The sequence below is a fragment of the Biomphalaria glabrata genome, chromosome 10 (assembly GCF_947242115.1).
Source record: "Biomphalaria glabrata chromosome 10, xgBioGlab47.1, whole genome shotgun sequence".
Taxonomy (NCBI): domain Eukaryota; kingdom Metazoa; phylum Mollusca; class Gastropoda; family Planorbidae; genus Biomphalaria; species Biomphalaria glabrata.
The window spans coordinates 2,186,210-2,198,403 of NC_074720.1; the positions used below are offsets into that span (position 1 = coordinate 2,186,210).

Below are 12,194 nucleotides of genomic sequence, written 5' to 3' on the forward strand. Positions count from 1 at the left end.
AAAAAACCCCAACAAAAACCTTGACACGGTTCTCGAAAAAGTAGGCCTATCTAAGAAATTTCCAAGAAATTTGACAGCAGATGTACATCTTTGGGAAGAGAATTACCATCTGGTCTGTCATACGAGAAAAACTCTTTGATCGTAAAAAGTATAATACACATTTAATTTAAATTTGGTTTGGAGGACGAATCTATTTTAAGCACACATACGTCAGTGGGTATTCCCGCAAAGTAGACAATAAATCATGAATTAGTTATGCAGTAACATTTTGTGTACCGTCTACTAAGATCTCTTGACCATCACCCAGGGCCGGCCCTAACAATGGCCCTAATCTAAATGAATTGCTCGGGGCCCAGTCTGGCTAGGATAATAAATAAACATTTAGATTTTGTATATTAAAAATAAATTTGTCTTTGGTATGGTCATATTTTTATTCAATGAAAACAGACAATGCATTTTTTTTAAATCACGCGTAGGAGTGGTGTTTACCATACTGAATGACACCCCAAAATGACAATTTTGTCTATTGTAAAGAAGATTTTTATTAGTTTTTAGCAGATTTTAATAATTTCAGGATATTTCCAGGACTTTTTCGTACTTTTTGGCATTTTAGGAGATTTCCAGGAGAGAAAATCAGGAGATTGCGTGAAATCTTATAATTAATATGTCATAATGGTTTAATTTAAATTAATAATTTAAATCTAGAATTAGCCCCGGGCCTACTGCGCACGCATAGGCTGCACTGGTCTAAAGCCGGCCCTGCCATCACGGAACTAGAATTTGTCTTTTAATGTTGTCATGTTAAGAGCAAAGTAATCGATCTTACCAGAAGATATCAGCCTCGTAAAGGAGGAACAGTTAAAAAAATATACAACATACAACATACGTTACCATATTTTGTTTTATTATACATCTTATTTTCTTGATGTAGCGTAGTGGCATGACTGCACTAATAACAGCGATGTCCCTGACAACGCCAGTACGGAAGTACAGAGGGACTTCTTTTGGGTTTGAGTTTTGAGTTTAGGCACATCGGCACAATTTAGGCCATGTCGTGCCCGTAATCCTTTAAGGATCACTCTCCCTTTACATAACAAGGGCTAACTTCTATACAGCTAAATCATTAAAAAACAAGGTCTAGTCACAGTTACGCTCTGCAGGGCACGTATCCCGTATGGGGGACGAACGTATGCCAAAATCAGGGCTTTTTTTTTTTGTGAGCTGACATAGAAGAGAGCATCTGGTTGCATGCGGCTTCAGAACGAGACAGCTGGAGGTCACTTACTAACGTCGCGGGATACACATTTGAGACCAAAAGAAAACCCACTGTAGAAATCAGACATAGACGGCCGGATGGAAAATCTAAATCGACCACCGGCGGACAATGGTTATGCCTCCGCTAGATGTGGCAAAATATGTAGACCACGGCTGGGGCGGCGTGGCCACGGGAAATACTGCATTCAGAATTGATCTTCGGACTCGAAGACAAGCTTTATTATTAGTAAGGGAAGCGTGGTCGAGAGGCCAAGTGCGCTTGAACTTGGTTTGGCTTGGCTACCTAGAAAGGGGGCTCGAGGTTCGACACCCGACTCGGGCAGAGGCAGCACGGAAAACCAACTCCTAGATACCCCCGCCCCTCACTGGTCCACAAATGAGATTAAACCAAAAAGCGCTCTGAGCATGCTATAAGCATGAAAGTAGCGCTATATATAAACTATAGTAATAATTATTATGTATTCATTCTCTGGCGCTGCCAGGGTCAAGTTTCGTTCAAGAGAAACACAATTCATTGTAGTCTCCCTTTATCAGTGTCCACTGAGGAATTTCCTGGTGATGTGACAGGTCTGCAGAAGTACCGCCCTCTGACAGGCAACGAGAAGACCTCGAAGGTAAGCGTTGGGGCCAGTTGTTATTATCCCCTCGGTTGATATAACAATGGGGCATATTGCTATCTTGGATAACTTCCATAAACGCTTAATCTCTATGCCTATGTTTCCCACATTTGGTTTTGTTTTTCTGTTTCTGTTTTTCTTAAGGAGACAGTGTTACGGCGATGTCAATAATGGCAGTGATTTTTTGTCTTTTTTTAGCGGCCCCCGAAAGTGGAAAAGACGCTATTAGTATTTTGCGAAATGTCTGTCCGTCTGTCCGTCCCATTAAGCTCTCGTAAACTAGAAAAGATATTGAAAATCGGACATCACAATATTTTAGACCATTCAAAGTTCTGATGCAACGGCTAATTTTTAAAATCAGTTATGCAAGCAGTTTTTTTTTATGAGAAAAAGCTAATTAGTATGCATTACAAGTAAGACCTAATTTAAAAAGAATAGTAATCTTGTAAACTTCATTTTTTTTTTTGAGGACTCTAATGAGTGATTGAGCCTTTTCAAAACAATTAGATCAATTACAAGACATCAGTTAGGCCAGGGGAGGCGCGGTGGCTGAGCGGTAAAGCGCTTGGTTTCCAAACCGGGGGTCCCGGGCTCGAATCCTGGTGAAGACTGGGATTCTCAACTTTGGAATCTTTGGGCGCCTCGTAGTCCACTCAGCTCTAATGGGTACCTGACATTAGTTGGGGAAGAGTAACGGCGGTTGGTCGTTGTGCTGGCTACATGAAACCCTCGTTAACCGTAGGCCACAAAAACAGGTGAACTTTACATCATCCGCCCTATAGACCACAAGGTCCGAAAGGGGAACTAGTTAGGCCAGGTTCACATCTAACTTTACATTCACTTTCACCTATCCTTTGATCTGCGGGACCGTTGGGGCACTACACAAGATCTGTTAACCTTCATTCTCCATTTGTCTTTGATATCATTTCATTCGGATGTTCTTTCTGAAAATATTGAAGCCTGCCTGGGTGGACCACTTCGGGGGGGGGGGGGGGGGGCCGATTTTGAGTTTGTGTTTCCACACAAACTGTCTTTTGTAACCTTGTTATTTTATAATTCTTATACAGCTTATCAAATAAAAATAACAAAAATTAAATTATAGAGACATTATTCTAAACGCTGAAGGTCTCAACAGACTGTAAATGTTTGTAAAATGTTTTACATGTTTCGTATGTTCCTTCAGAGTTGAAGATAATTACTTCCTAGTCCAAACCTCCCGCAGGACGACGGGGGATGGGAGCGGGCAGGGTTTGAACCCTGGACCATTGATAAATCTGAACGACAGTCCAGCGCGCAAACCGCACGACCAGGCAGCCATCCTGTACAACTGTACACACTAACATGGTTGACAAGATAATTTAGATGTCGTACACTATGTGTGTACAAGTATGGTACAGTTGTGTTTGTGATGATGCCTATATAGCCTTGTAGTTTGTGTTGTCTGTCTGACTTTGACAGATTCACTCCCTGGAGATGTCTGGGTTTCTTGTGCGGGTGTATTTCAATGTGACTAACCAACAGGACAGACGACACTCACGATTGACAAGTATAGAGACGAAGTCCAAAACCGTTGAACACTAGAACAAGATTTTTCACAAATTTATATTCTAATTAAAATCAAAGTAGATTCTAGATCTGTGGCATTTTACGTTTCGAGAGACGATCTTTTCCCTTTGCAACTTCTTGTGTGACTAAAGAGGCCAATCCTTGATACACAGCTGCGATCGCAGGTGTGGGCATATATAATCACCAGGCGCCGTTGCATTTTCACCCTTCTTTCTGCTTCTGTTGTGTATGACATCTGCAATCTGTGACCCTTCCTTTATGCTCTCTCTCCATGTGGATCTATCCAGTGCCACCTCTTCCCAGTTGCCAGTGTCGATTTTGAAGAGCTTCATGTCGCGTTTGCATACATCCGTATAACGTAATAGTGGGCGACCAGCGGCTCTCCTGCCTTCTATTAGATCGCCATACAGGATGTCCTGTGGAAGTCGACCTACTGGCATTCTACGAACGTGGCCAAGCCAGCCAAGGCGTCTGCTGCTGATAACAGAGCGGATGTCCTGGCACCCTTCTCTTTGTAGCACTTCCTCATTGGTTATCTTATCTTGCCACCTTATTTTAAAGATCCGCCTAAGGCATCGGAGGTTGAAGACATTCAGCTTTTTTTCCTGCCATTAGTAGGTTGAACATGTTTCACTTCCTACAGCAAGGTGCTCAACACACAGGTCCTGTAGACTAGGGCTTTAGTACTGCTAGTCAGCAATCTAGAATTCTAGATATCTAGAGTTTCAATTTCTAGATCTTAATCTACACTTAAAGTGTAGATTTCGATTTCCAAATGTCTAGATCAATATTGCAATGTTATAAAATATTAAAACTAATCTACTATTTTTAAATTTAATTTTGCTTTCAGTCTATTGATAGATTATCTAGCCTTTTTTTTAACGTAAATCTTATCTAAAATACATCTAAATTATTCCAAATTTAGATTTTAGATTTTAATCTAGTAGATATAGGCGGTTCCGTTAGGGATCAGACGGGGGCCGCCTCTGAGTTTGTGTGATAACACAAACTCTCTTTGTAATCGTGTTATCACGCAAACTCTCTTTGTAATCATGTTATGTTTATATTTAGTTAATTTTGTATGTATGTATGAACAACTAGCTGAACTTTCCAAGATATTTTTTCTACTTCATTACTAAACCATGAGATACCACCTGTGTGGAAGTCATCTATAATTGTACCTGTGCCAAAGGTTTCCAAACCGAAGGAAATGAATGACTATAGACCTGTTTCACTTACTTCCATTGTGTCTAAATGTTTAGAAAAAAAATTGGTTAAAATGTTTCTTCTGAATGATCTTTGTAATAAGTTAGACCCTTTACAATTTGCTTACCAAAAGGGTAAAGGTGTAGACGATGCCATCCTAAATATTTTAAATTGTGTCTACAAACATCTGGACTTACCGAACACTTATGTAAGATTGTTCTTTATTGATTTCTCATCAGCTTTTAACACTATACAACTTCATTTACTCATTGAAAAGATGAAAGCGTTGCAGATTAATCCATACATAATACTATGGCCAATGAATTTTTGACCCAGAGGGTTAGGGTAAACAATGTTATATCTAATGAACGCATAGTTAACACAGGGGCGCCCCAGGGGGCTGTGACATCGCCATTGTGGTTCATTTTGTACACCAATGATTTTCAATCCGATAGTTCTTGTTGCTCCTTCACAAAATTCGCTGATGATGCGGCTCTTCTTGCCCTGCTCTCAGAGAGCTCAGACGTAAATGAGTATTTCAAAGAATTAGAACACATTGAGGAATACTGTAAAGATAATTTTTTATTATTAAATGTAAAAAAAAAACAAAGAAATGATAATCGATTTTCGCAGGGACAAGAAGGAAAATGATATTGTTTCTGTAGCTGGAGAGACTATTGAAATTGTGCAAACCTTTAAATACCTTGGTACTATCCTAGACAATAAACTAAATTTTACTGCAAATACTGATTATATCAGCAAAAAAGGGCAGCAAAGATTACGACTACTAAGAAAACTGTCCTCGTTTAATGTTAGCGAAAAGGCATTGGCTATGTTTTATCACGCTCACATCTGCAATATTTTCAGTTTCAATATCTCTGCCTGGTATGGCAATCTGAGCATTAAAAATAGGAATAAACTTTATTAGAATCCTAAATGCTGCTGGCAAAATCATTGGCAAAAAACAAACCCCATTTGGGCAGTTGTTTGAGACAAACATCTATAAAAAAAGCTAACAAGATCCTCGAAATAAAGAATCACCCTTTGTGTCAGGATTTTGTGATTTTACCATCACAAAAGAGATACAAGACACCGATAGCAAAGACACAAACACTCTTTTGTTCCCCTGGCAATCAAATCATTAAATAAGAACAATCTGGTATAAACTTTGTCACATGTAAATTATGAGTGAGTCTGGTGTGAATGTACACTTTGGTTTCTTATAGTTATAATGTTTTTTGTTTGGTGTAATGCACAAATTGCAAGACAAATTTCCTTACGGATAATAAAGATTATTATTATTATTATTATTATTATTATTATTATTATGTATGTAAAAAAGAGAATAAAGTCTTGGAGCTCTAAGAGTATTTTTTATATTTGTTTTCTTGTTAGGAGAGAAGGTGAGTTAGCTTATTAATAAAATTAGTTGACTACACTTTATGGACCATGAGTTACAGCCTCTTCATTTCTGTTGGTGCGTGGCTGTCGGGTGTAAGCGAGTTATCAACATAATAACACGACTATTGCTGCGGCGGTAACGAGGGAAACAAGAACTGCCATGCTGTGGCTGCTGACAATTTCACTGAAACCATTTGTAGGTGTTGACAGAATTCCTGAGGCTGTTGACTGTGTTGGTGAATAGTCCATAGACCACCACGGAGTTACAGAAGTTGCATAGTCCGTTGATTGGTTCTCAACATCTGTTACAAGTATCAATCACACTGGTGGATCTGACGGGAATGGTTGGCTTTGATTTGTTTCGTAGATGACAAAAATAGTTTCTCTATTCGTCTCGGTAACAAAATACTTGACAGTTAATAGCAAGATTTATTGGAGATGTAGTTGTTTTTATTTGAATGGGAGGCGTGTTAGCATAGTATCTATACAATGGCAAGTAGTTTATTAAAACAGTCGACTACACTTTCTGGACCATGAGTTAAAGCCTCTTAATTTCTGTTGGTGCGTGGCTGTCGGGTGTAAGCGAGTTATCAACATAACAACACGTCTATTGCTGCGTTGGTAACGAGGGAAACAAGAACTGCCATGCTGTGGCTGCTGACAATTTCACTGAAACCATTTGTAGGCGTTGACTGTGTTGGTGAATAGTCCATAGACCACCACGGAGTTACAGAAGTTGCATTGTCCGTTGACTGGGTCTCAACATCTGTTACAAGTATCATAAACACTGGTGGATCTGACGGGAATGGTTCAGTTTGATTGGTCTTGTAGATGACATAAATATTTTCTCTATTCGCCTCGTCACACCATTTTCCAGAACTTTCATTTCTGGAATTAAATTTATAAACTACATTCTCCGGTGACAAAGAGTATTTAACAATAGATACGTATATGTCCCAGTCAAATAGTTGAACCCATTTCTCAGAGCGCAGCTTGTAAAATAAACACAGTTGTCTCTCTTGCAAAACCTTCACAAACATTACCTGACATATTTGTCTAATGTCTATCCCTATATTAGGAAACTTGCTGTATACTCGCACTCTGCTGTTAGCTATTCTAACCTTATTGCCACAGAAGCGTTCATTCATGAAAACCACTCTAAAAACACTTTCTATATGAATAACTTGAATATTAATATAAAGTAGATCCGGATATAGAGGAGAATCGTTATTTAGTCTTCTAAAAAAAAATTCCAAAGACTGGCTTGTTGAGCAGTATTCTCTGTATCCTATAAATTCTCTTGTATATTTTATTAGTAATGTTTCAGCTCCACCATCATAAACTTTCAGTTCAATATTTGTATTATCGATTTTCATTGAATTTCCTTCATCTTGAAAGCAGACTTTACCCGTTTCTTTGTCTGCTATGAATTGAAGTAGAAGACACTTGAAGTCTGTAGTAAATCGAGATATATAGTATGCCAAAACTGGACGAGGCGGGTCTAAGCGTGAAACTTTGGTCACATTTTTGAATTGGCAGATTCCACTGACGACACACGTCCCAAGGGACACAACACAAAATATCAAAACCTTCCAAGTCAACAAAGAATTGACATGTTGTCTCCCCTTACTCACCATGCTACTATTATTAAACCACATCTCATGTCGTAGTCTCAGGATTTCTTTACACAGACTGAAAAAAAAAAATAGATTTAGTTTAGTGTAAAATTTGTCTCTAGGAACTCTTTCTCTCCGGATTGACGATACCATCGTTGATTTGATCCGATTAAATTAACTTAATTTTCGGGTTCATACACTTTAATTTGTGTTGTATAAAAAGAACATCATGCACCTATCTACACCAATTCTAACATTTTTCTGATTAAAAGAAAAGCATTATTAACGCTTAACCCTAACAGGCTAATGAAATACAAATAGGAAAAAATGAATAATTTCTTCTAAACGCAGAAAATAATTTTGGAGAGATAGAGTTAAATTGTTTCCCAAAAATTTTCCCTAAAGATTGATTTGATTTGATTTTGATTTTAGGCACATCGGCACAATTTAGGCCATGTCGTGCCGGCAGTCCCCTAAAGAAACACTTAGCAAACTCTGAGTATTTAACGAACACTTTGCTATTTTTTTTTAGATAGATGAATACAAGTTGTGGCCTGGTTAATAATTCCAGTAGATCGTTTAACACATAGACGTCGCGGAATACTAGTGTTCCATAGAATACAGTTTGGGAACCATTGCTCAAGTAATTTAGTAAGACGTGAACATCTTATCTTATCTTATATAATACAGACGTTACTTCAAAAAAGAAGATGATTACTTCCTACGCGTCATGCATTCAGTCATGCATATTAACCAATGACTGAAATTCTGCCAAGTCACTGGTTTTCCTGGCTGGCTCAGGCAACCCATTCCGTGCTCTAATAGCCCTAAGGAAGAAGGAGTATTTGTACAAATTTGTCCTATCATATGGGACGGGTAATGTGTCTTAATCTTTGTGTCTTTCTGAGTATTTTTATTAAATTTTGTTTTTGTATTTGAAGATTATGGTTCAGTGTTTTACGTATAATTGCTACTTTTACTTTTGAGTCTTCTATCCTGAAGGCTTTCTAAATTTAGTGATTTAACTAAAGGTTTTACTCTAGTCAAGTGTGCATATTACCTGTAGATTTTAGTCAAGTCATTAATTGGGAATTCGGGAAATCAAAAAATGCTCAACTCTATAGTAATTTCTTTTATTGTGCCACGATTCGTAATTAGCTAAAAGAATTTTCTACTATTCTGTTCAAGAAGGGGAAAGGTGTATTGTTCGACACCTATGCTGGACAGTGCTCATTGTTTACAAACAATATTATTAAATCTACAATGTCACTAAGGTGTGCACTACTTTTTAAAAACTATTTGCAATAACTTTACACCAGTGGTTCCCAAACGTTTATTTTTTTAACGAATTCTTCGCACATTATAATGTTTTAGAGCAGTGGTTCCCACACTTTTTTTGTCTCGTAGACCCCTTGCCATGTTTTCTGGTTTTCGGTAGACCCCCTGCTTAACTTACAAGTTTTGGCCAATTCAACAACATTTTTTAAAAACAAATTTCTAACTGTAGTGAGTTGAGGAGTGAAAATGTAATATAAAACTACACATTCAGTTATAGAGATCTTTTCCATTGATGAAATTCAAATTTAAACCAATTAGCTAAACCATTAAATATGTATTGCTGGAATCACCAAACACACTCTAAATGTTTGATTGGTTTTTTGGCAAGTTTATCCTCAGTTGCTACAGATATTCTGTTTCATATAGTAATTGATTGTTCTATGAAGTAGTCCTTCCAACATTAAATATTAATTAAATGTAGGCCAACTCGGCTTCGCAGATTTCTGAGTATTTTATTAGGTACTGTTTTTCTATTTGTAAATTAAGGTTCAGTGTATGATGTATTGTAGCTACTTTACTTTTTATTCTTCTTGTCCTGAAGAGTCTCTACATTTTGTGATTTTATTCATGGTGAATGTAACTCTTAATCAAATTGGAATATTCATTTTTTTTATAAATCTCAGTGCTGATCTGTTTAATATTTGCTCTAGTTACTTTATGATTTCTTGAGATGAGGGATTGCGTAATACGCGGCACGCATCTAGTCATTCATGTTAACCATTGACTTAAATTCTGCCATGTCATTTGTTTTCCTGGCTAGCTCAGGCAACCCATTCAATGCTCTAATAGCGCTAGGGAAGAAGGAGTATTTGTACAAATTTGTCCTAGCATATGGGACAAGGAATGTGCCTTTATCATTGTGTCTTTCAGAGTATTTTATTAAATTTTGTTTTTGTATTTGAATATTATGGTTCAGTGTTTTATGTATAATTGCAACTTTATTTCTGAGTCTTCTATCCAGAATGCTTTCTAAATGTAGTGATTTTACTAAAGGTGTTACTCTAGTCAAATGTGAATATTCGTTTGTTATTAATCACACTGCTCTATTTTTTATCAGTTCTAATTTCTTTTTTTTTTCTTATATAATACAGACGTTACTTCAAAAATGAAGATGATTACGTCCTACGCGTCATGCATTTAGTCATGCATGTTAACCAATGACCTAAATTCTGCCAAGTCACTGGTTTTCCTGGCTAGCTCAGGCAACCCATTCCATGATCTAATAGCACTAGGGAAGAAGGAGTGTTTGTACTTCAGAAACTCTCATATAACACTCCAAGTAAATAACTGAATCAAGATCATCTACATCAGTAGCGGCCTTAGGGGGTGGTAAGTGGGGAAACCGCACCAGGCCCCGCGCCTGATGGGGGGCCCTTGCGATCGGAGATTTTGTCACCAACTTCGAAAGCCAAATCAATTCTCACAAACTAGGACTTGTTACTCAATATTTTCCCTGTATGATACCAATTACCATTGAAGCTCTTAACATTACATATTTGGTATCGAAATACAGTTCAGTTTCGATAAAGACAGCATCTAAATGACCTGTTGATTATATGAGGCTATCATCGTATAGCAGTTCACCTTGGCATCAATAAAACACGTGGATGGAAGCAACAAATCCGAATCGTTTATTTCGTATATATAATAAGGCTTGCCTTCGCAGCCCCAGCTGTGACCTACATTTTTTGCCACATCCAAGACATGCATAGCCATTGTCCGCAGGTGGTCGATTTAGATTTTCTTTTCGTCGTCTGCGTTTGTCATCGGCAGCAGATTTTCTTTTGGTCTCAACTGTGTATCCCGCTGCCTTCGTGAGTGACCTCCAGCTGTCTCGTTCTGAGGCCGCATGCAACCAGGTGCTCTCTTCTATGTCAGCCAAGGAAAGTTGACGCCTAAGCTGATCTTTGAAGCGTTTCCGTGGGGCGCTTCTGTTACGCCGACCACCTTTCCGCTCACCAAAACAAGACTGCCTTTGTCATACGTTCGTCTCCCATACGGGTTACGTGCCCTGCCCAGCGTAGCTGTCGGACCATAAGAAGTCCCTCTATACTGTGGCAGGACCGCACTAGAAACAGCGATGTCCTTGCGAACGCCGGTATGGACAGTATAGAGGGACTTCGTATATATATGTTATAAGGAAAATTGCGTAGAGATAAAATTTGAACTACTCTGAAAATTGTAGATGAACGAGTCATTTATAAAATTTTGTAGTAACATAAATGCAACTTTTAACAAAATTTTTTTTAATGAAAATAAATGAACAAATACATTCTACACTGTTGTCTTGACTTTCGCTGGTGATAAGTTCTAAGACCGCACGCGAAGGTCAGACTTTCGAGGTATTTAATTTCATACACGTACATCATTTTCGGATCTAAACAGTATCCCAGGAAATCCCCAAACACTCAAAACCACAAGATAACCATTTCCCATTTCATTAATAACTTTTACATGCTGGCATACAGCATGGTTATGTCGCATTACGGCATACAAAAAAAAATGATACGTATACATTAACTATACTGAAAATTTAGTCTGCAATGAAAAAAAAAAAAAGGGGGCTGAGGGTGTATGAGAATGACTCCTTATTTGATACTGTAACCTAGACTGTATTGAATCAGTTGAGGTGCTTGTACAGCTATTTCGGTCAATCAGCTTCCAGAAAGTTTGTCGATGACGTATTAAGCCTTGCTTTCCCAATAGGCTACTGTGCATAGACATTGTGCGCTCGTGGGAAAACCCGCGTCACTGTATAAAAGAGGCGGACATACAGTATTGTTATTGTTACAGCGTTAAAGACGGACTAGCCCGTTAGCGTAATGTGCTTACGGTATATATATACTCTACCCTTACGGATAAGGGCTCCGCACATGACGCTCGCCCAGGGCCCCACCCACTGCTAAAGCCGCCCCTGATCTACATTAGATCGACACGCATTGAATCAACTATCAACCACCAACGATAGCTTGGTTTTTCTCAAGTCTATTGTATGGAAGTAAGGAACGACACATCAAAGACACATCAAAGGCACATCAAAGAGACATCAAAGGCACATCAAAGGCACATCAAAGACACATCAAAGACACATGTACCGGTCACAAAATTCTTGACAGTTGATAGCAAGATTTATTGAAGATGTAGTTGTTTTTATTTGAATGTGAGGCGTGTTAGC

At 38.2% G+C, this 12,194-nt stretch overlaps 1 protein-coding gene across 1 annotated transcript; it reads right to left on the bottom strand.

Moving 5' to 3' along the window:
• Positions 1–6,023: 6,023 nt before the first annotated feature.
• Positions 6,024–8,878, bottom strand: LOC106056732 (uncharacterized). The gene is made up of 2 exons (XM_056045294.1): positions 8,742–8,878; positions 6,024–7,757 (listed from the first exon to the last, which is right to left on the bottom strand). The coding sequence occupies exon 2, from the start codon at positions 7,721–7,723 to the stop codon at positions 6,656–6,658; it is 1,068 nt and encodes a 355-aa protein (XP_055901269.1). The 5' UTR covers positions 7,724–7,757; positions 8,742–8,878; the 3' UTR covers positions 6,024–6,655.
• Positions 8,879–12,194: the final 3,316 nt, after the last annotated feature.